General features: G+C 44.7%; 1 protein-coding gene across 1 annotated transcript in view; it reads right to left on the reverse strand.

Moving 5' to 3' along the window:
* Window positions 1-19514, reverse strand: part of kcnh5b (potassium voltage-gated channel, subfamily H (eag-related), member 5b) — a 327530-nt gene extending 308016 nt beyond the window's left edge. The window contains exon 1 of the mRNA XM_078233204.1: window positions 19281-19514. Coding sequence (XP_078089330.1) covers window positions 19281-19353 — 73 coding nt within the window. The 5' untranslated portion in view covers window positions 19354-19514. The remainder of the gene's footprint in view (window positions 1-19280) is intronic.
* Window positions 19515-24409: the final 4895 nt, after the last annotated feature.

The following is a 24409-nucleotide window of genomic DNA, read 5'->3' on the forward strand; positions in this document are numbered from 1 at the left end:
TTGACTCCTTTTGAAGCATAAATACATTTGGACTGGAAAAAGGTATCGATCTGGGAAGGAATCCATTAATCTTGTTGCCACTAACCATGGAGTTTGAATAAAGAGATGGAGCCAGTTCATCCCTCCTCACATGGAAGCATAACTATTTGGGGATATCCCATGCAGAATCATAACAAGTTGAGCTCATGTTGACATAGTTCCCACAGAGGGGAGGGGCGGAGGGTAACAATTTGGGTCCCTTACCTTGGGGACCAGTTGTAAATGCAAAGTACTCACTTATTATTTCATCCATCCCCTCCACGAGATCCTTTTTGTCCCTAATCAGTCCCATCCTCCCTTTGATTACCCTTTCAGTATTTATTTATTAATAAATTTTGAGTTCCATTTTACCTTGTCAATTTATCTATTTTCAATCAGTCTTTTATGCCTATTATTTATTTTAAGTTCTTCCCCATACTTTTATATTCAGCTTGGTTCTCTAGGGAAGTATAAACCTGACATTGGTCACAAGCCTTTTTCTTTCTGCTTAATTTCAATCACTAGCCTTTAGTCATCCAGGAAGCTCCAGCTTCAAATGCCCTTCCTTTCCCCCTGCCCTTTGCCCAAACCATTTTCTTCTTGAAGGCCAACCATTGCTCATTTGCAGCTTTAGCTGCTGAACTTTGATTCCAAACTACCTTGGCCAGATCAACTCAATGAAATTAGTTCTCCTTTAGCTGAATATTTCATAGTTGATTTTTTTGCTTGTATTTTTCAATAACTTCTCTAAATTTAATGATATTATGATCACTGTTACCAAATTTTCTCCCACTCAAACATGCTCCACTTACCCACTTCATTCCCCAGAACTAGATCCAGTATTGATCCCTTCCTCATAGAACTGGAAACATGCTGATCAAGAAAGTTCCCTTCTACACATTTTAGGAATTCCACTTCCTCTTAGCTGTTTACATGATTATTTACCCAGTCTATAGTTGAATAATTGGAGTTCCCCATTATCATTAATCAAATGTTCTTGTAGCTTTCTGCAATTTTTCTTGTAAATCTGCTCCTCCACTTTGTTCTCACTGTCTCCTTAAGGACCTCAGTTCTTGGCATTGTCTAGACGATTGCAGAGTACTGTGCACCAGCATGGTACAACTCATCCCACACCTGTATTGTAGATTCCCAGGTCAACACAACAATGCATATCATCTTGGCGTATCATCCTGGGTACCCTCTGATCAACTCAATTCCCCTGGCTCCTAGCCCTGAGCAACATCCCGCCTCCTCATATAAGGAGGGAGATTGCAACATGAAAGCTCCTGGGGAAGATTTGCATCAACCCAAGTCTGCCGTAATACAAGGATCTTTACCAATCCACCTGCTTCTCGCCTCCCATCATGCCAGTCTGTATGGCTAAGACCATCGTGCCAAGGAACAACAGAGCCCTGTGTTCACAAGAATGGAATCAATACGCCATCATTAAAAGCCACTTCCTCATCACAGGTCCCACAGCCCACCCACCCGGCTTCAGCCTGCCACACCAACATTGGGCACTCCTCAACCATTTCCGCACTGGCCAAGGCCTTTGTGAAGCAAATCGGCACAAGTGAGCCTTGCAGGGAACCTGGACTAAAGTTGTGGTGCACCCCAATTCAATGACTCACATCATTGAAAACTGCCCTGTGGCAAAATTCAGCGAAGGGCTCACAGAGCTCCATTTAGCCACTGTGGAAGCTATTGCCTGGCTTGGTGATTACTGCACATGCCACAAGAAAAGTCTCCTGGCCTATAATATACGTGGAGATGCCGGCGTTGGACTGGGGTAAGCACAGTAAGAAGTCTCACAACACCAGGTTAAAGTCCAACAGGTTTATTTGGTAGCAAATACTATAAGCTTTCGGAGCAATGCTCCTTCGTCAGATGGAGTGGATATCTGTTCTCAAACAGGGCACAGACACAGAAATCAAATTACAGAATACTGATTAGAATGCAAATCTCTACAGCCAGCCAGGTCTTAAATGTACAGACAATGTGGGTGGAGGGAGCATTCAACACAGGTTAAAGAGATGTGTATTGTCTCCAGACAGTACAGCTTGTGAAATTGTGCAAGTCCAGGAGGCAAGCTGTGGGGGTTACTGATAATGTGACATAAATCCAACATCCCGGTTTAGACCGTCCTCATGTGTGCGGAACGTGGCTATCAGTTTCTGCTCAGTGACTCTGCGCTGTCGTGTGTCGTGAAGGCCGCCTTGGAGAACGCTTACCTGAAGATCCACAGCTGAATGCCCGTGACTGCTGAAGTGCTCCCCCACAGGAAGAGAACAGTCTTGCCTGGTGATTGTCGAGCGGTGTTCATTCATCCGTTGTCGTAGCGTCTGCATTGTTTCCCCAATGTACCATGCCTCGGGACATTGGGGAAACAATGCAGACGCTACGACAACGGATGAATGAACACCGCTCGACAATCACCAGGCAAGACTGTTCTCTTCCTGTGGGGGAGCACTTCAGCAGTCACGGGCATTCAGCCTTGGATCTTCAGGTAAGCGTTCTCCAAGGCGGCCTTCACGACACATGACAGTGCAGAGTCACTGAGCAGAAACTGATAGCCAAGTTCCGCACACATGAGGACGGTCTAAACCGGGATGTTGGATTTATGTCACATTATCAGTAACCCCCACAGCTTGCCTCCTGGACTTGCACAATTTCACAAGCTGTACTGTCTGGAGACAATACACATCTCTTTAACCTGTGTTGAATGCTCCCTCCACCCACATTGTCTGTACATTTAAGACCTGGCTGGCTGTCGAGATTTGCATTCTAATCAGTATTCTGTAATTTGATTTCTGTGTCTGTGCCCTGTTTGAGAACAGATATCCACTCCATCTGACGAAGGAGCATTGCTCCGAAAGCTTATGGTATTTGCTACCAAATAAACCTGTTGGACTTTAACCTGGTGTTCTGAGACTTCTTACTATAATATACACCCAGCCTTATAATAGCTCCTCTATCGTTCCTTAATGTAGGGTGTGACTGGTGGAGTTTCAGCAAGAATCAGTGATGGGACCTCAGATATTTACAATCAATATCAATGACTTAGATGAAGAAATGGAGAGCTAATGTTCCCAAGTAGGCTGATGATACAAAGCTAGGTGGGAATACAAGCTTTGAGGACACAAAGTAGTTGCAAGAAAATATAGGCAGTTTAAGCGAGTGGGCAGGATGGTGGCAGATGGTGTATGATTTGAGGTTATTCATTTTGGTTGTAAGAATAGAAAAACAGAATATTTTTTTAAAGGTATGAAACTTACAAATGGAGATATTCAGAGAGATTTGGGTGTACTCACACTTATGTAGTTACAGCATGAAATTAGGAAAGCAAATAGCAGGTTAGTCATTATTGCAAAGGGATTGGAATACAAGAATAAAGACGTCTTGATACAATAATCCAACCTGGATTACTGTGCGCAGTTTTGGTCTCCACACTTAAGGATGGACATACTTGCATTGGAGGCGGCACAACATAGGTTCACTAGATTGGTCCCTGGGATGAGAGGGCTGCCTACGATGAGAGGCTCAGTAAACTGGATCTATTGTCTCTGGAATTTAGAAGAATAAGAAGTGATTTCACTGAAACATCCAAGATTATGAAAGGGCTTGACAAAGAAGATACAGAAAGATTTTTTTCTCCCCTGGTGGGGAATATAGAATAGAATACGGGGGACACAGTGTCAAGATAAGGGACCAATCATTTAGGGCTGACATGAGGAGAAGTTTCTTCACCAAAGCGTTGTGAATCTTTAACATTCTCTACCCAAAAGGGTTGTGGAAGACCCTCAACTGAATATATTGTAGCTGAGACAGACATTTGGTGTCTAAGAGAATCAATGAAAGAAAGTGTAATTGAAACCGAAGAGCAGCCATGATCATGTTGAATAGCAGAGTAGGTTCGATGGTCTTACCTCTTCCTATTTCTCATGTTCTTGATTATAACAAATTAGAATCCGTCTTTGAAGCCTTCAATTCAAGAAAGACATTATTACTTTTTGTTCTCTAATAGCATCGATGATCAAAACTCCACTGTTTTTTTAATACATTGCAGCTGGAAATATTAAGTATTCAGTCCGCCCCATGATTTAGCCAGGTCTGTGTTATTGCTGCTATGTAATAAATGTGGTGACTGCAGCTGATTTGGTTTGATTTATTATTATAGAACATAGAACATAGAACATTACAGCGCAGAACAGGCCCTTCGGCCCACGATGTTGCACCGACCAGTTAAAAAAAAAAACTGTGACCCTCCAACCTAAACCAATTTCTTTTCGTCCATGAACCTATCTACGGATCTCTTAAACGCCCCCAAACTAGGCGCATTTACTACTGATGCTGGCAGGGCATTCCAATCCCTCACCACCCTCTGGGTAAAGAACCTACCCCTGACATCGGTTCTATAACTACCCCCCCTCAATTTAAAGCCATGCCCCCTCGTGCTGGATTTCTATTGTCACATGTCTTAGTATACAATGGAAAATATTGTTTCTTGCGCGCTATACTGCCGAAGCATACCATTCATAGAGAAGGAAACGTGAGAGTATAGAATGTAGTTAGTCATAGCTAGGGTGTAGAGGAAGATCAACTTAGTGTGAGGTAGGTCCATTCAAAAGTCTGATGGCAGCAGGGAAGAAGCTGTTCTTGAGTCAGTTGTACGTGACCTCAGACTTTTATATCTTTTTCCCGACGGAAGAAGGTGGAAAAGAGTATGTCTGGGGTGCGTAGGGTCCTTAATTATGCTGGCTGCTTTGCCGAGGCAGCAGGAAGTGTAGACGTGTCAATGGATGGGAGGCTGGTTTGTGTGATGGATTGGGCTACATTCACAACCTTTCGTAGTTTCTTGCCGTCTTGGGCAGAGCAGGAGCCATACCAACCAGAAAGAATGCTTTCTATGGTGCATCTGTAAAAGTTGGTGAGAGTCATAGCTGACATGCCAAATTTCCTTCATCTTCTGAGAAAGTAGAGGCATTGGTGGGCTTTCTTAACTATAGCGTCGGCATGGGGAGACCAGGACTTTTTATTTACTGCACTCCTTGCGAATATGCTCATACACTTCAAAAACATCTTGGTCTGCTGAGCACTTTGCCCTGTGTGATTCCTCCTATTTCTGAAGTACTCTTTATTCTAATGTTCGTCTCCCCCAGCAAAGGGATACAAGGTGAACAATGTTTCAGCCTGGTGCCAATCCCCTTCAAATTAATTTGAACATTCTCCCATTTGAAAAAAATTGATTGAACAAGCCCGGGGAGCTACAGACTGGTTAGTTTCACATTGATAGTAGGAATGATAATGAAATCTTTATTCAAAATACAATTAAACACTTTTGAAACTGGCATTTCCCTGAAGATGTGTGGCTTCAATCTAAAAGGGCAATTATGTGGCTACTGCTCACCAAGGACTGGCTGATGGACTTGCTTTGAGATTATAATGGGCGGCCAGGTGGATTTTCTCAGTAATAAGAGACTCCCAGCAATAATCCCCTCCCGTAATGAATCGGCCACCAGTACATGGGGCTGCCCCTCAGGTGGACTCCTAATCCTGCCCTCCATCTCCATGTCATCGCCATCGTCTTAGACAGCTCCTCCTCATCCTCCTCGTCACCCTTCTCCTCCAATGAGCTAACTTTATCACTGGCTTCTGCCTCTTTTGTGTGACATATTGTGCAGTGTACAGCAAACGAACACTGTCCTTGGACCTTCACAGGCGAATACTGAAATGCTACTCCAGAGTGGTCATAGAGGTTTACAGCATGGAAACGGGCCCTTCAGCCCAACTTGTCCATGCCGCCCCTTTTTAATCCCTAAGCTAGTCCCAATTGCCTGCATTTGGCCTATATCCTTCTATACCCATCTTACCCATGTAACTGTCTAAACGCTTTTTAAAAGACAAAATTGTACCCGCCTCTACTGCTACCTCTGGCAGTTTGTTCCAGGCACTCACCACCCTCTATGTGAAAAAATTGCCCCTCTGGACACTTTTGTATCTCTCCTCTCTCACCTTAAATCTATGCCCTCTAGTTTTAGACTCCCCTACTTTTGGGAAAAGATATTAACTATCTAGCTGATCTATGCCCCTCATAATTTTATAGACCTCTATAAGATCACCCCTAAGCGGTCAAGGCATATGAGCCAAATCTTCAGAATGTCAATAGCCTGCTCAGTGATGTTTCTGGAATGCACATGGCTGCTGTATAATATTGTCATTCAGGTTCTGTTTGCTGCTGCTTCAAGAGGATTATTCGCCACCTCCTTAAGAAGTACACCTTGTCACTCAGAAGCCAACCACAGGCCTGTGTTGGGGACTGTAACAGTTGAGGCTGCTGTGAATTCCTCAATATGAATGCATCATGACAGCTTCCTGGAAAACACACACATACTGGTGTACAAGGACACCCAGGTCTCACAGAATCATAGAGTCCCTACAGTGCAGAAGGAGGTCATTCGGCCCATTGATCACAATCCCAGCCAGGCCCAATTCCCATAACCTCTCATATTTACCCTACTAATCTCCCTGACACTAAGGTTAATTTAGCATGGCCAATCAACCTAACCCGTACATCTTTGGACTATGGGAGGAAATCGGAGCACCTGGAGGAAACCCACGTAGACATGAGGAGAATGTGCAAACTCCACATAGACAGTGACCCGAGGCCAGAATTGAACCCGGGTCCTTGGTGCTGTGAGGCAGCAGTGCTAACCACTGTACCATCATGCCACCCATATCGTCTCGTTGCACATGGCACATATCTGTCCAACTAATTCACTAGACAATCATAAGCTTTGCCTGCACTGAGTCTCGATAACGTTAAGATAGGACCTACTGATACGATAGACCCTTACCTTGAGGTAATACCTAACGGTCTTCCTCCTTCCAGCTGTGCTCTGCATTGGTTCTGCTAACTCCGAGCTGTATCCCTGGCGCTGGAAGCACATTGCTCCCTGTCGTGTCTCTATGGCCCCCAAGTGAGATGGTGCCACACCCATTTTGTCAAATTGTTTTGTTCATTCTCCCTGCCAACAAGTCTGGCACTCTATGGGATGGCTAACTATCAATTTTGGCTCTCTCAAAAATGAAAATACTCCTGTCTGGAGGCAGTGTGTGTATTCATTTTCCAATGAAAGGTATTTTTGTGAGCTATTTGAAATCAGCCCTAATAGATGACTTTACATCATAGAATTGCATCAAATTTTAAAGCACAATTGATGTCATTTATGCCAATATTTATGCTCCATAGCAACCTCCTCCCACCTTGCTTAATCTCATCCTATCAACATTTCCTTGTATTCCTTTCGACCTCATGAACTTATCAAGGTTCCCATCAAACATATCTGTGCTTTATGTCTCGACTATTTCATGTGGCATCAGGTTCCATATTCTAACCACTTCCTGAATTCCCCGTTGGGGTCATCAGTGATTATTTTATATGTTTATATTTGTTTTATGGTCTGGGACTCTCCCGCAAGGGGAAATGCCTTTTCTACATCATCCTTATCAAACCATTTCATAATATTAAAGACCATTACGTGATCACCACTTAGCCTTCTCCACTCTTTGAAAGAAAGATCCCTAACAGGTTCAGTCTTTCTGAATAGCTATAACTTCTTAGTTCTGATATTCTTTACATAAATCTTTATTGCACTTTCATCAGTGCCTTATGTCTTTTTAGCAATACGGAGACCAGAACTGAACACGGTTCTATTAAGTGTCATCCAACCACTGATCTGTATAGATTTCAAGAGGAACTGTGTTTTAAATTCTAAGTAATTCTATGTAATCTGTTAGCACTGCTTTCAACTAAACTGCAGGGACCTCATTCATTGAAAAACTAATGCAAGTATCCTACTGGAAAACCATGAAAATATAATAGCATATTTCATCCTAGGTAAAATACAGGCTTCTAACTACAATGTGGAAGGTTGCTCAGGCATGACCACAAAAGCCTCATCTCTCAATCATCAGTAAAGTGATGGAAAGGGTCATCAACAGCGCTGTCAAATGACACCTGCTTAGCAATATGCTGCTCACCGATGCTCAGTTTGTGTTTCGCCAGGGTCACTCAACTCCAGACCTCATTACAGTCTTGATCCAAATAGGGACAAAAAAACTGAATTCCAAAGGTGACGTGCAAGTGACATCAAGGCAGCATTTGACTGAATGTGGAGCCCTGGCAAAATTGGAATCAGTGGGAATCTGGGGGAGAAACTCTTCCCTGGTTGGAATAATACCTAGCACAAAGGAAGATGAGGTGGGATTCTCTGGCCATTTTGCCTAGCCACTGCTGCCAGTGAGAACAGAGAATTTGGTGTTCAGCCAACTGTCCGTTCATTGCAGCGGGACCGGAAAATTCCAGCCGCTGGCGAGGTTGGAGAATTCCGGCTAAGGTTGTGGTTTTTGGAGGTCAATCATTCCAATCTAAGGACATTGCTGCAGCAGTTCCTTTACCCCAACCTGAAGCCCCTAAGTGGCCAATTATTGTCCATTAACGGCCATTTCACACCCAGCCTCAAGGGGTGGGGGGTGGGGTGGGGGGGGGGGGGGGAGGGGGTGGGAGGTGGGGGGGGAGTGAGGGGGCGGGGAGGTGGGGGGGGGTCCCACACCCAGCCCCCCACCAAGCCCCCCACTTCTGACTTTGGGCCCCGCCACTCCTACCTTAAGGTCCTTGAGTGGCTGCTAGACCTCCGTTGCCTTCCCACACACCCCTGGCTTCTCCTTTGACACCCCAATCGCCAACTTTCCACCCCCCCATGCCTTCCGTACCCTCCCCACCTTGGGACCCTGCAAACAGTCCTTGCCGTCCAGTCCTAGGACTGAGGCTTGGACATCTTCCTGAAGCTCCTCCCTGGAGCTGGAGCTCTTGCTGCTGTGGGGACCAGAGAGCTGCTGGCCAATCAGATTGGCAATTCCCGAATGAGGAAGTTCTGCCTGCAGCCAATTGATGCTCATTAGAGCGTGAAATGAGGGGGCAGACCATGTCGGTGGGATGTGTTCCCCGCTGACCCTTTGGATGGCAGGAAGGGAAATCCCACTATCCAAACGGGTCCTTGAATTTTGGGGAAGTCAGGGGTAGCTACAATTGCAGATGTCAGATCTGGCCCTGATCAAAATCCAACACAGCAAACAGTTTTGTGTACTTTTGTATTTCTTGTTACAAAGTTCTGCTTCACTAACTCAAACACCCAGGACATTTCCCCTTGGTGCCAATGCTGCCTCTATCTGCCAGTCTGTGTCTTGATGTGATCCGCCATTCTATTGTTTCACAGCAATTTCAGGATTCTGGTTATATTCACCCAAGAACCAACGAAGGAGTTGACATTATGTGAGGCAGCTCAAATGGATTCATGGTGAGCATATTCTGTTAATTCAGAAGTCCTGTAAAATAGCAGTTTTGGCCTTTGAACATAGCTATACATTTGAGAAACATTTTTGTTGATTGTGAGTGGATCTTCACAGGCCAACATGTGCACAAAAGTTGAGTTTCCACTTTGGACATAATTCTGACACAAATTGCTCTAGATTCCCAGCTTGGGTCATTGTCTATGCAGTGTCTGCAGGTTCTCCCCGTGTCTGCGTGGGTTTCCTCCGGGTGCTCCGGTTTCCTCACACAGTCCGAAAGACGTGCTGGTTAGGTGCATTGGCCATGCTAAATTCTCCCTCAGTGTACCCGAACAAGCGCTGGATTGTGGCAACTAGCAGATTTTCACAGTAACTTCATTGCAGTGTCTATGCAATCCTACTTGTCACACTAATAAATAACTCTTCTGTGTTTGAGCCTCTCGGTTGGAGTTCAGCAAAGGAGACATGAGTTCAGCTTCTTCATAAACTATCTTTATTTTTTTGATCCAACTCCACACAAATTCTCCCCAACACCCAGTACAACGGTAACCTCTTTATTTATCCCAGTGACTTCTATTAAATAATTTACATCCAATTTAAAACTTAAGAGGAAGGTGACTGTTAACCCATTCCTAACATGCTGCATATCAGTGAATGCAAACTTTGCCATGAAACAGCACAATCGAGCAATGCTGTGAAACAAAATATTTTTTTAAATGTTGCTTTAAATTCCTTCATATACACAAGAGTGGTAACTTAGCAAAGTTGATTAATACAAGTGAAAATTGATCTATCATTAAAAAAAGTAATGTCGATCACCACATGTGAACAAATTTATTACTGAAGTGGCTTCTAAAAAAACAAACAAAACTATTTTGTTAGATTGGGAATGATTACATTATATTTTTAATGTCCAAATCCTTTCCGATTAGTGTCCATGTGCCTAAATGTTCCAGCTTAATTTTAGAAGCCCTCTTGAAAGGCCTGGAAACAACAAATGCATTGATTGGTTTTGTGAGTGGGGCCCACTTCGAGCAAAATGTTTTTAAAACTAGCACAAAGGTTCATGCACCTTGAGTTAAATTGACCAAAAATTTGTCTTTAAAATTCCCCAATCCTTTGAGCCTCTTACCCCAGTACTGGGGGATTTGCACCCAAAGACTCAGCAGAAACTGCAAACGCATGCTCCAAATTTCTTACAAACCTAGGGGTGAGATAGAAGCATTGGCACTCTGCTGCCTTGAGGAAATGGATGACTACAGTATCAACACCTCCATGGCTTCCCGCATCCAGCTCATTATCACAAACTGAGCCATTTTCTCAGGTGCCTTGGATGATGCCAGTTGCACTCAAATCAATAGTTCCAATTACTTTCAAACTCACGGCGAGCTCAGTCACCATCTGGGAAGGTAATTCCAGGTTGGCATTCAGCTCAAGACAGCAATCAGCTATTTATGTATCTCTGCTGGGATAAGCCAATGAAGACCTGTTACTCTCTAAAAACAAAGAGTTGGTTTATGCCTTATAAATCATTTGAAAAGGAGATTGAATCATTTTGTTCCTTCATGGCTTTGAGAGTGGAAAATCATGTCTCACAAATTTGATTCAGTTTTTTGAAGGGGTAGCCAAGAAGGTCGATGAGGGCAGTGCAGTTGATGTTGCCAACATGGACTTTAGCAAGGCCTTTGACAAGGTACCGCATGGTAGGTTGTTGCATAAGGTTAAATCTCACGGGATCCAGGGTGAGGTAGCCAAATAGATACAGAAATCAAGTTACAGAATACTGATTAGAATGCAAACCTCTACAGCCAGCCAGGTCTTAAAAGGTACAGATAATGTGGTTGGAGGGAAGCAGTCACGGGCATTCAGCCTTGGATCTTCAGGTAAGCGTTCTCCAAGGCGGCCTTCACGACACACGACAGCGCAGAGTCGCTGAGCAGAAACTGATAGCCAAGTTCCGCACACATAAGGACGGCCTAAACCGGGATGTTGGATTTATGTCACATTATCAGTAACCCCCACAGCTTGCCCCTGGTCTTGCATAATCTCACCAGCTGTTCTGTCTGGAGACAATACACATCTCTTTAACCTGTGTTTAATGTTCCCTCCAACCACATTATCTGTACCTTTTAAGACCTGGCTGGCTGTAGAGATTTGCATTCTAATTAGTATTCTGTAACTTGATTTCTGTGTCTGTGCACTGTTGGAGAGCAGAGACCACTCCATCTGACGAAGGCGCAGCACGCTCCAAAAGCTTATGGTATTTGCTACCAAATAAACCTGTTGGACTTTAACCTGGTGTTGTGAGACTTCTTACTGTGGATGACAGAAGACAGAGGGTGATTGTAGAGGATTGTTTTTCAAACCGGAGGCCTGTTTTTCAAACTGGAGGGTCAGCGGTGTGCCTCAGGGATCAGTGCTGGGTCCACTGTTATTTGTCATTTATATTAATGATTTGGATGAGAATTTAGGAGGCATGGTTAGTAAGTTTGCAGATGACACCAAGATTGGTGGCATAGTGGACAGTGAAGAAGGTTATCGAGGATTGCAGCGGGATCTTGATCAATTGGGCCAGTGGGCTGACGAATGGCAGATAGAGTTTAATTTAGATAAATCCGAGGTGATGCATTTTGGTAGATTGAACTAGGACAGGACTTACTCAGTTAATGGTAGGGCTTTGGAGAGTGTTACAAGACAAAGAGATCTAGGGGTACAGGTTCATAGCTCCTTGAAAGTGGAGTCACAGGTGGACAGGGTGGTGAAGAAAGCATTCGGCATGCTTGATTTCATTGGTCAGAACATTGAATACAGGAATTGGGACATCTTGTTGAAGTTGTATAAGACATTGGTAAGGCCACACTTGGAATACTGTGTACAGTTCTGGTCACCCTATTATAGAAAGGATATTATTAAACTAGAAAGAGTGTAGAAAAGGTTTATTCTGCACCTGGGACTTGATGAGCATAGATCAGCTAGATAGTCAATATCTTTCCCAAAGGTAAGGGAGTTTAAAACTCGAGGGCATAGGTTTAAGGTGAGAGGGGAGAGATACAAAAGGGTCCAGAGAGGCAATTTTTTCACACAGAGCGTGGTGAGTGTCTGGAACAAGCTGCCAGAGGTAGTAGTAGAGGCGGGTACAATTTTGTCTTTTAAAAAGCATTTAGACAGTCACATGGGTAAGATAGCTATAGAGGGATATGGGCCAAATGTGGGCAATTGGGACTGGCTTAGTGGTTAAAAAAAGGAGGCGACATGGACAAGTTGAAGAGCCTGTTTCCATGCCGTAAACCTCTATGACTCTATGACCCTATGTTTTTGCTGACCTAAAGCTCGGAAACAATCACCGAGCTCACAAGCCTTCTTGATTTTACAAATGTGGTAAGGTATTCAGTGCATAGTAATAGCAGTATCCTATATTTAAACCTCTTCCACTAAGACTAATCAAGGGAATTCAAGGCTCCTAAATGCTGCTTTAGTTTTTTTTGCCAGAAATAAAGCTTAACAATTGGTTTAATTAGTGTTTTAGTCAATGGTAATGATTTATTACAGTTAGATTAAACTATACATGGATAATGAGGGCCTGCAATAATTAACATTAAGTGCTGCATTTCTGCCAGTGGTACCATACCACAATATATGGTCCTAATCTCAGGTCAATAAGAACATAAGAACATAAGAACATAAGAAATAGGAGCAGGACTAGGCCATCTAGCCCCTCGGGCCTGCCCCGCCATTCAATAAGATCATGGCTGATCTGATAGTGGTTTAGTTCCACTTACCCGCCCGCTCCCCATAACCCTTAATTCCCTTATTGATCAGAAATCTATCTACCTGTGACTTAAACATATTTAACGAGGTAGCCTCCACTGCTTCAATGGGCAGAGAATTCCAGAGATTCACTACCCTCTGAGAGAAGAAGTTCCTCCTCAACTCTGTCCTAAACTGACTCCCCCTTATTTTGAGGCTGTGTCCTCTAGTTCTTGTTTCCTTTCTAAGTGGAAAGAATCTCTCTGCCTTTACCCTGTCAGGCCCTTCATTATCTTATATGTCTCTATAAGATCTCCCCTCAGCCTTCTAAACTCCAACGAGTACAGGCCCAATCTACTCAATCTCTCCTCATAAGCTAACCCCCTCATCTCCGGTATCAACCTGGTGAACCTTCTCTGTACTCCCTCCAAGGCCAATACATCCTTCCGCAAATAGGGGGACCAAAATTGCACACAGTACTCCAGTTGCGGCCTCACCAGTACCTTGTACAATTGCAGCAAGACCTCCCTGCTTTTATACTTCATCCCCTTCGCGATAAAGGCCAACATCCCATTTGCCTTTTTGATCACCTGCTGCACCTGCAAACTGAGTTTTTGCGATTCATGCACAAGGACCCCCAGGTCCCTCTGCACGGTAGCATGTTGTAATTTTTCACCATTTAAATAATAGTCCATTTTACTATTATTCCTTCCAAAGTGGATAACCTCACACTTGTCAATGTTATACTCCATCTGCCAGATCCTCGCCCACTCACTTAGCCTATCCAAATCTCTCTGCAGACTTTCCGCATCCTCCACGCAATTCGCTTTCCCACTCATCTTTGTGTCATCCGCAAACTTTGTTAGCCTACACTCGGTCCCCCCTTCCAGATCGTCTATGTATATGGTAAACAGTTGAGGCCCCAGCACCGATCCCTGCGGCACGCCACTAGTCACCAACTGCCAACCAGAAAAGCACCCATTTATTCCAACTCTCTGCTTCCTGTTAGATAGCCAATCCTCAATCCATGCTAACACTTCACCCCCAACTCCGTGTACCCTAATCTTCTGCAGCAACCTTTTGTGAGGCACCTTATCGAACGCCTTCTGGAAAACCAGCAAGGAAAGCTCTGACATGAATAGTATAAAGGATTATGACCATAAACATGGTTCACATAGGAATATATTTGTGAAAGTAATACGTTTATATATGCCTCCATTCAGAAACAAATGGGGCAGGTTCAATTTTGGTAGAGGTGCAAAATGAATGGGAGCAGATTAGTCAATATAAATGGAAATGAAATTCAAGTTGGGTCTGTAACAGGCGGGGTTTTTAATGGGCAGTCAATCTGATGCCTTCTGTTTTGCACCCCCGTAGAAAGTTGAACTTCAAGCCAAAAGTTTGACTTCTTTTTTGAAGATACGAATTACAAATTGTGAGATATTACTTTTAGAAATAGTTTTAACAGCAATTTTTTACCCATCTTTCCTCCCCTCTTGGCAGTGTTGATTCATGATACTACATGAGCGTTGACCAGGTTGCCGCATATCCCGCATCAACAACATTTCTGTGACTGTGACTATGATCCTTGTGCATTATTCATTCTAATCTGCCTAAACATCACTGTATCATTTGACACTTGACCACCCCATCCTTGCCCAATACCTCTCCTGGAATTCTAATGGACTACCCTCGCTTATTTAGTACAACCAGAACCACAGCTTCTCCAGCAATGGTTTCATTGCCCATTCCTGTGTCATCACAATGTGCAGTCCTCCAATAATCCCCTCTCCTCTTCCTCATGCAACCATTTGGTGACATTAGCCATAGATTGAGTCAGCTTCCATATACTCTCTCCCTTCTATCTATGCACCACTTCGCTATCCATGTTCCATGGCGAGTATGCGGAAGATTACATCAGATTATTTCTCTGACATCCATTCATGGCCGAGCCAGATTCTTCTCCAGCTAAACACTGACTGAAGTAATTATCTTTTGAATCCATTATCTTTGGTCTCACAATGAAGTCAATTTTCTAACCACTTAAACTTATGCACTCATTTTCTCCTCTTTCCCAGCCACAGTTTCAGAGTGTTCACAACTGGAGAGCTGGAGTATTCACAACCTAACCTTCTCTTTGAACCTGCAATGCTTCTGACGCCATATCTATTTCGTCACAAAAACCACCTTCACAACATCTACCCACCTCACTCCATCTGTTGTTGAAACACTCATTTATGTCTTTGTCACCTTCAGACTTACTCATGCTAACATCACAGGTAGCGAGAAGTTGGTTCATCGCAAATTGGCAATCCAATGTTGGTATAACCATGCTAATATATTCCCCAGCACCATGAGCTCTTATCTTGTCTTATCTGCAATAAAGTTGTCAAATACCATTTCCCTTTCACAAAGCCATGTGGACTCTCACTAATTGTATTATGATTTTCTAAATGCTTTGCTACAGCCTCCTTAATATTAGATTCTAGCACTTTCTCAATGACGAATGTTAGACTAACTGGCCTATAATTTCCTGCTTTCTGTCTCTCTCCTTTCTTGAATAGAAGTGATACTTTTGCAGTTTTCCAATCCAATGGGACCCTTCCAGAATCTCGGGAATGTCGGAAGATTATAACCAATCCATGCTAGTTTCTTTATAACTGTGGGAAGCAGGCCATCAGGTCCGAGGGACTTGTCAGCCTCTAGCCACATTAGTTTGCCCAGTACGCCGTCTCTAGTGACAGTGATGGTTTTACCTTCCTCCCTCCCTGTTACTTCTTGATATTCTTAAATTCTTGGGATCCTTTATGTGTCTTCTACTCTGAAGCCGGATACAAAATACTTGTTCAAAGTCTCTGCCATTTCCTTATTAATTCCCAAAACAAAATTGACCCCAAGATAAATAAGGAGACATTAGGTCAGATTGCCCAAAAGCATGGTCAAAGAGGTAAGGGTTAAGCAGCATCTTTAAGGAGGAAAACCAAGTAGAGGGGCAGAGGGCCTTGCCAGTTGAAGCCACGGTCACCAATAGTAGAACGATTAAAATCAGGGATGCTCAAGAAGCCAGAACTGGAGGAGCACAGGTTTCTCAGTGTTATAGGGCTGGAGGAGATTACAGTGACAAGGAGGGGAGAGGCGACTGAATGATTAGAATATAAGGATTATCTTTTGCTAATGAAAGTCAGCAAGTACAGGAGTGATGGCTGAACAGGACTTGGTGCAGTATATAGCATGTTGGCACAGTGGTTAGCACTGCTGTCTCACAGTGCCAGACACCCGGGTTCAATTCCTGGCTTGGGTCACTGTTGGTGCAAAGTCTGCACGTTCTCCCCATGTCTGTGTGGGTTTCCTCCGGGTGCTCTGGTTTCCTCTCACAATCCAAAAGATGTGCTGGTTAGGTACTTTGGAATTCTAAATTCTCCCTCAGTGTACCCGAAAGGGCGCCAGAGTGTGGCGACTAGGGGATTTTTACAGTAACTTCATTGCAGTGTTAATGTAAGCCTACTTGTGACACTAATAGATAAACTTTAGATGTTATCCCAAGGGTTTTAAACTGTATTCCAAATACAATAACTGTGTCATTTTCTAATTTCATAATGTCCATGTTGAATACTATGTGATTGTTTATGTCCTTCCATCAATTTGCGAGGTCTTCTGTTTATTTTGCTCTGATAAATCGAATTTCATGTTGTTCTTTGTATTATTTAGGGCAGCAGAGTTTTTGGATGACCTCAAGTTTACAGAGAGTAGAAATTGGGAAACCAGCCAGAGAGATGGTATAGGAATGAATAATAAACTCGGAGTAACAGAGAATGAGAGTTTCAGCAGTAGGTGAGCTGAGGGCGGTCAGTCTTAGTGATGGCACGGGGTATTTGGCAAATCTGCACATCCACGCAGTTCCCATTAGAAAAAAATAACATCTAGTTATATAATTTCATTTGTATTTAACGGCTAGCGATCCAGACAGGATTCCTGATGCAGAGTTATGGGGACAGTACCGACTGAATAACCCCGTCAATCCACTTACTGGATAGAAACGGTGTTTAAATTGCATCCCAGAATACAACTATTTCGTTTTTAATTTCCTAAATTTCGTGGCGAATACTGCATGTTCATCATGTTGGGGGTTAGGTTGTCTGTTTGGCTGTTTCTAAATAAGTCGACATCCCTTAGTATCCAATTAGGAAACGAATTAAGCGGAAGGTCGTGAGACACAAAATGCAGAATTAATCTGTTTCGAAGTTCCATAGCAAGCCCTGGTGCATCGCCCGACTGGTTTGCTGGACAATCCTTCACGCGTCCTTTTTGATCCCCCCCCCCCCCCCTCTTCGTTCTCGTCTCTCCGCTGATGCGTGGAGAACTTTAAAAGGACGGGTTTATAAGAAGCGAAACCTGTCACTTTAATAAATAGATCAGCAGCGCTCATTAGGAAAATGGTGCTTTTAAGAGTTGATTTGCAGCCGGCTCTTGACGCGTAGTATCAGTCAAACTGCTTGACGTCTTCTTACAAAATGACTCTCTCGAAAGTTGGTTGCAGCCGAGGTTAGCCACAGGCATTAGTGTGTGTGTGTGTGTGTGTGTAAGGAGTGTGTCTGGTTAAGGTGTGGAGGTGGTACTGAGGTTACAAATGCCACTGCTTGAGGAGTAACAGCGACCCGTAATGGCAAGAAAAATACCACGGAGTTTTTGGTGGGCTTGTGAAATGATCTATTCTGCTCCACAACCCCTTCCCAGCGCTGGATTTTGCCTGAACGGTTAGCGCACGTAACCCTCCCCCATCACTCAGGGATTTGGACAGATCACACAGCATTTGTCAACAGTCCCCCACGATCACAAGACAGGCTGCCAGTAAGTAACACACTGTACCAAACAGATATAATCTATATATGAAACCCCCACAGAAGCAAATGTCTCGACATTTTTCCCCAGCTCTTCGAAGACAGGAAGCACTAAATGTACAAGATGCAATTTTAAAACATCTCTTCAACTAAAGTTCCGGCAGGAATATAAAATATAGGTGCCTTAAATGCTGTGAGCTGCAAATAAGCAGTTTCCCTTTTTAAATTGGCGGCCCGCAGTTTTGGGAATTTCGCACCTAACATTGAGGTAGCATTTCCTTTTAGATTAAGCATGTTTTTCTTTTGCAAATGACTATGTATTGAGTGTGGGCGCAGTTCTATCATCTCCCACAGCATCTTTTCCACAATCCCCAAAGTAATTTCGTTTATTCTGCTCTCCCGCGTTTCTAAGTGTCTATTCCAACAGATTGAAACTGGATTTATCGGGACGCCTCAGGTAAAACTGTCCTGGGACCCTTTCCCTTTGCAGCCCCGGTTGTGAGTGAGCCCCGCAAGTCCCTCTGAGTTAGCTCTGAGTTAACTCTCTCACCTGCCCCTGTACGTGACCCAAGGTGACAAATCTTTCCCCCTGACTCCTGAATCCAGTCTCTGCCAATTGCTGGTGGTACCAAAACTTTAAAAAAAACACTTACAAAAGCATGTAAAGGGACTGTGATAGTAAGAATGACGGTATAGAAGAGTAGTTGTATATGTTTGGATACAGCTCAGTCATTTTATATACATAGACATTATATATATTCACAGTAACTTCATTGCAGTGTTAATGTAATCCTACTTCTTGATTTGATTTATTACTGCCACATGTATTACCATACAGTGAAAAGTATTGTTTATTGCGCGCTATACAGAGTACACCGTTCATAAAGAAGGAAACGAGAGTGCAGAATGTAGTGTTACCTGTGACACTAATAAATAAACTTCTATCTATATACATATGAAAAGTTCAATCGCTTCCCACAGTGAACAAGTGTTCCAACAAATTACTTTTCAATCATACTTAGCAATTCTCCTCGTTTATTTGTCTGGTGAGAAAGAGGACAGGCTCAAACTGAATCCTGAACATAAACATCCAAATTCTGAACAGATCTATCTCTTCTCCCAACACCTTCAGATATATATTTAAGGATGGATTGTTAAGTGCAACTGGAAGAATGCAAGGGGATTAGGTAAAGGAGACAGAAACAGGTTGGAAGGGTTGAATTGCCTAATTGCAATGTTGCTAAGTATGCAGAGGGAATAAAGACTCGCGCCGCCACTCTCTGCCTAAAGTGCTGTCACCCAGCGCGCCGCTGCCAGTTGTTATCTTACCGCTGGATCTCCGGACAATATTCTCCAGGAAAGTATTCTGCGGTGCCACCAGCCCTCTTTTTCCTCCGGGCATCCTGGGTCTGCGGAGTTGTGTGGGGAGATGTGGCGAGGGAGCGGCTGCTGCTGCGGGCGGGCGGCTGCGGCCAGATGTTGGCTATGAGGCGGGAACAGGCTCATAGTGAGCGCGGGGGCTGCAGCTGGAGCTGCCGCCGCTCTCGGCACATCGCTGGCACTGGCACCGCGATTGCGCACTCCGCTCCTGACGCACTCTCACTCACTCAGCCCCCCTCTGGCTCTCCTCACTGCTGGGGGTGGGGGGCGGGGGGGAACACACACACACAGTCTGGGGACTCCTCAGCAACACCTCCCCCCCCCCCCCCCCACACACACACAGTCTGGGGACTCCTCAGCAACACCTCCGCCCCCCCCCCCCCCCCACACACACACAGTCTGGGGACTCCTCAGCAACACCTCCCCCCCCACACACACACACATACCAACTCCCCCCTCCTCCCCCCCCCCACACACACACATACCAACCCCCAACACCCCCCCCCTCTCCCCACACACACACGCACATACCAACCCCCAACTCCCCCCTCCTCCCCCCCACACACACACACACATACCAACTCCCCCCCTCCCCCCCACACACACACACATACCAACCCCCAACACCCCCCCCTCCCCACACACACACACACATACCAACCCCCAACTCCCCCCTCCTCCCCCCCACACACACACACATACCAACCCCCAACACCCCCCCCCTCTCCCCACACACACACACACACATACCAACCCCCAACTCCCCCTCCTCCCCCCCACACACACCCATCCCACACACAGTCTGGGGACTCTTCACCGACTCACACACACACCTCCCGCCCCCCCCCCCCCGACTCCATACACACACAGACACATACTCACACACACACCCTCCCCACACACATACCCAATTCCAGGCACACACACTCCCCCCACATACAACCTTCCCACACCCGCCCCTCCCCTTACACACACACACACACACACACGCACATTCTGGGGACTCCTCACCAACACACACGCCAACCTCCCCCCACCCCCAACACACACACACCAACCTCCCTCCCCTCCCCCCCCCCCCAACACACACACACCCATCCCATACACACAATCTGGGGACTCCCCACCAACACAAACTCATCACCCCCTCCCCATACACATACCCAATCCCAGGCACACCCACTCCCCCCACACACAACCCTCCCACCCCCACACCACCCCCCCCCCCTTACACACCCACACACACACATTCTGGGGACTCCTCACCGACGCCTCCCCACCCACGCCCCTCCCCTTCCCCACCCCACACACAGACATATACCCACCCACACACACACAGTCTGGGACTCCTCACCAACACACATATCTACACCTGCCCCTCCACCCACACTTACTCATACCTCCCACCCACACACACACACATTTACCCCCCCCCCTCCACACACACACACATTTACCCCCCTCCCCCCACACACACACACAGCCTAGGGATTCCTCATCAACTGCCCCCTTTCCCAATCTGTGGGAAGTTGGGTTACTGATCTCTCATTCCCCCCTCCTCCCCATCACATAAAGCCAGTGCCAACCTGTGGGTTGAGCCCATTCCCCCTGGCAATGTCTGGGGGTGGGCGCCTCTGAGCAAACTTTGCACACTGGATTGCAGCAGCAAGCTCGGTCAACCGAGAGAACATTTCTCTCAGAATCAAATGTGTTTTCCAGAATTGTTATCAAACAAATCTGGAAGCCGAGGAGGAGAGGGAGAGAGAGAGACGCGCTGTAATTACAGACAGTGCTGTCAGCAAACGTGCGCTTCTTTGCAAACCCGCGCGTGTACTTTTCTCTAAAGTTGACATTGATGAAATCGAGTTAGTTCCCTCCTCCCCCCAGTCCCCCGGCGCTGGCATTTACTCCCGGTGCTCTGCCTTTGGTTGACTTGCGGTTGTATCTGAGATGGAGGGTAAGGGGTGGGCACTGTATTCTCCCCAAGCACAGGACTGCCGGTGAGTGAGTGTGAAATCACCCACTCGTTGCAGCAGCAAGCTCGGTCACCCTACTGATCGCTTCTCCCAGAGTCAAAAGGTGTTTTCCAGAATTGTAATCAAACAGAAAATGCGGGTGTAAGAACAGACAATGCTGTAAACACTCAGCTGTAAACACTCAGCGAGTCCTCTCGGTCTTTTGGCTAAGATCAAGCGTCAAATCAATCCCAAGATTGATCCCAAGCAATGCCTCATCTTGTTAGCTTGGATCTTGTTTGTCTCTCTTATGGGGACCATGAATTGGATTCAAATGGATTTTGGTTTTTGGAGCGAGCAAGGAGTGGATTTGGGTTTTGCCGGGTCCATTCTGAGCATTGGCTTTGTAACTTTAATGATGGAGTAATTTTTTAAAAAACTTATCTCTTTTCAGGTCGATGTTCTGATGAAAGGTCTTTAGCCTGTAACGTTAACATTGTTTCTCTCTCTCTCTCTCCACAGATGTTGCCTTTTCTGTCAGATTTCCAGCATCTGCAGTATTTTGCTTCTGGAAGGAGATATTGGGCGGGAGGGGGCAGTGGGGTCTTTGAGGGGTGACTGGAAGTTTGGCTGAAAGAGTGAACTGTAAGGCAAGTCTATATTAATGACTCGGACGACGGGCAGACACAACTTCAGATTGAGCAGGTGACAGAAGTATTGTGAACTGTGAGGAGGACAGCAATAAACTTCAAGAGGACATAAGCAGGCTGGTGGAATGGGGAGACAGGTGGCTGAGAAAACATTAATCCAGGGAATTGTGCAGTGATACATTTTGGTAGGAAGAGCAAGGAGAGGGAATATAAAGGTACAATTCTAAAGGGGATGCAGGAGCAGAGGGATTTGGGGATATTATGTACACAAATCATTTAAGGTTGGGGAAAGTTTAAAGGTTTAAAGTTTTTTTATTAGTGTCACAAGTAGACTTACATTAACACTGCAGTGAAATTACTGTGAAAATTCCTGAGTCGTCACACTCCAGCAACCTGTTTGGGTACACTGAGGGAGAATTTAGCGTGACCAGTGCACCCAACCAGCATGTCTTTCGGACTGTGGGAGGAAACCGGAGCACCCGGAGGAAACCCACATGGGGCGAACCTGCAGACTCTGCACAGACAGTGACCCAAGCCAGGAATCGAACCCAGGTCTCTTGCTCTGTGAGGCAGCAGTGCTAACCACTGTGCCACCGTGCCGCCCTCAAGTAAAGTAGGGAAGTAGTTAAGGAAGTAGCCAGGATCCTGGGATTTATAAATAGTGGCAGAGAGTAGAAAAGTAAGGAAGTTATGGTGAACCTTTCGGGCCAGAATCTCAGCATCCAGTTTCTTTCCTATACTTTGCTTGTTCTGTTTTCTCGTTTATTTTTTTGCTCTTTCAACCAACAATACACCTGTTCACGGCACATTCTTGCTTTGTTTCTTTCCTGTCCCATCACCATTCTCTTTGGCCCTGAAGTATGAACCTCTCTGTCATTCAATCTCTTCTTTCTTTTGCCCTATCACAGACCTTCCTTTTGTTCTTGTCTTACCCATCCCCTTGTTCAAAACCTATTATGTTTCTAGCTTTTCCCAGTTCTGATGAAAGGTCACAGACCTGAAATGTAAACTCTGTTTCTCTCTCCACAGAGGCTACCTATCCTGCTGAGTATTTCCAGCATTTGTTTTTTGTTTTTACTTCAAATTTCCAGCATCTGCTGTATCCTGCTTTTCAATTAACCTTTATACAATACTGGTTAAGCCTTGGCTGGAGCACTTCTGAGCACTACACTTTAGGAAGGATGTGGAGATATGGGGATGGGAGGGAGTGGGGGATGTGGGCAGAAAGGATTTATGAGAATGGTTCAAAGGATGAAAAATATAACATATATATATATAGATAGATTGGAGAAGTTGGGGCTGTTCTCATTGGAGTAGGGAAGGTTGAGGGAAGTGTCATAGTGTCGGGACATGTTAATGCGATCCTTCATTTCATCGACTGATCAAATATATATTAAACTGCTTTAAAAGGACTTTTAAAAAACAAGCAAAGGCACTGATGTAAGATGGCTGCCACTAGTCACCTGATATCTGGTATTACAAGGTGACCAGTTTCTGGAAGTTTCCTATGTGAATTACAATTAAGACCTGACAAGACAATATCCTGTGGATATCCTTCACACCTGCAGATGTCAAGAATCATGTTGAAGGATGAACTGAAATTACAGGGTTCTTACCATTTACATTTCTATAAAGCTACCTTTCAATGTGGAGGCAGAAAGTCTACCAGGACAATTTCTAAACAGAAAATGTTCTTCCTATCTCATCAAGATGGAAGATGGGTCATTCAGGAGTCAATGGTTTGACATTACATAATCAATTCACCTGTACCATAAAACAATAGCCATGGACTGCCCAGACCTGAGCTAATCAACTACCTTCTGAAATCGCTATGGGAGAGAGGTAATGTTACTAGAATAACCATTTTTGAAATGTATTCTATTACAACAGCCAAGTTGCTAAGCAGGAGTCCAGAACAAATCTGACAGTAGAACAATAATAATTTCTCACTTACTCTCTCTCAAGTTCAACTATCTCTATTGTAGTTTGTAATCCAGCACAGAGATAGAGAATTTCTCAATGAAAGAAACTTCAGTCTACATCAGCTTCAACTCTATTGAACTTGCCAGAGCACTGCGGAAAGATTCTGTTGCAGCTATTGTTAAGACCCAGATCAGAGACTCCAAAGTGTTTTGTGAAGTTATCCTAGACCCTATGTTTTTCATTTGATTTTGACATGGGTGAGCATAAGGTGTTTCATGCCAAGTATGATTCAAGTGACCCACTAGGAAACTTTTATCAAACAAAGTTTATTTAAGAACACAGTTAGAATATAATAAAAATAATTAGCATAACCTGTACCAATTACAAACATAACACAGTATAACTCTTAACAGCTAGCTATCTCTGTTGTTCCAATTTAAAACAATATCCCACAGACATAACACCCGTTTTCAGAATTAATTCGCACAAACACAAGTATGCTCACATGATGCTGGATTTCCAGCTTTGTAACATTTATGGACAGAAATCC

The sequence above is a fragment of the Mustelus asterias genome, chromosome 18, assembly GCF_964213995.1.
Source record: "Mustelus asterias chromosome 18, sMusAst1.hap1.1, whole genome shotgun sequence".
Taxonomy (NCBI): domain Eukaryota; kingdom Metazoa; phylum Chordata; class Chondrichthyes; order Carcharhiniformes; family Triakidae; genus Mustelus; species Mustelus asterias.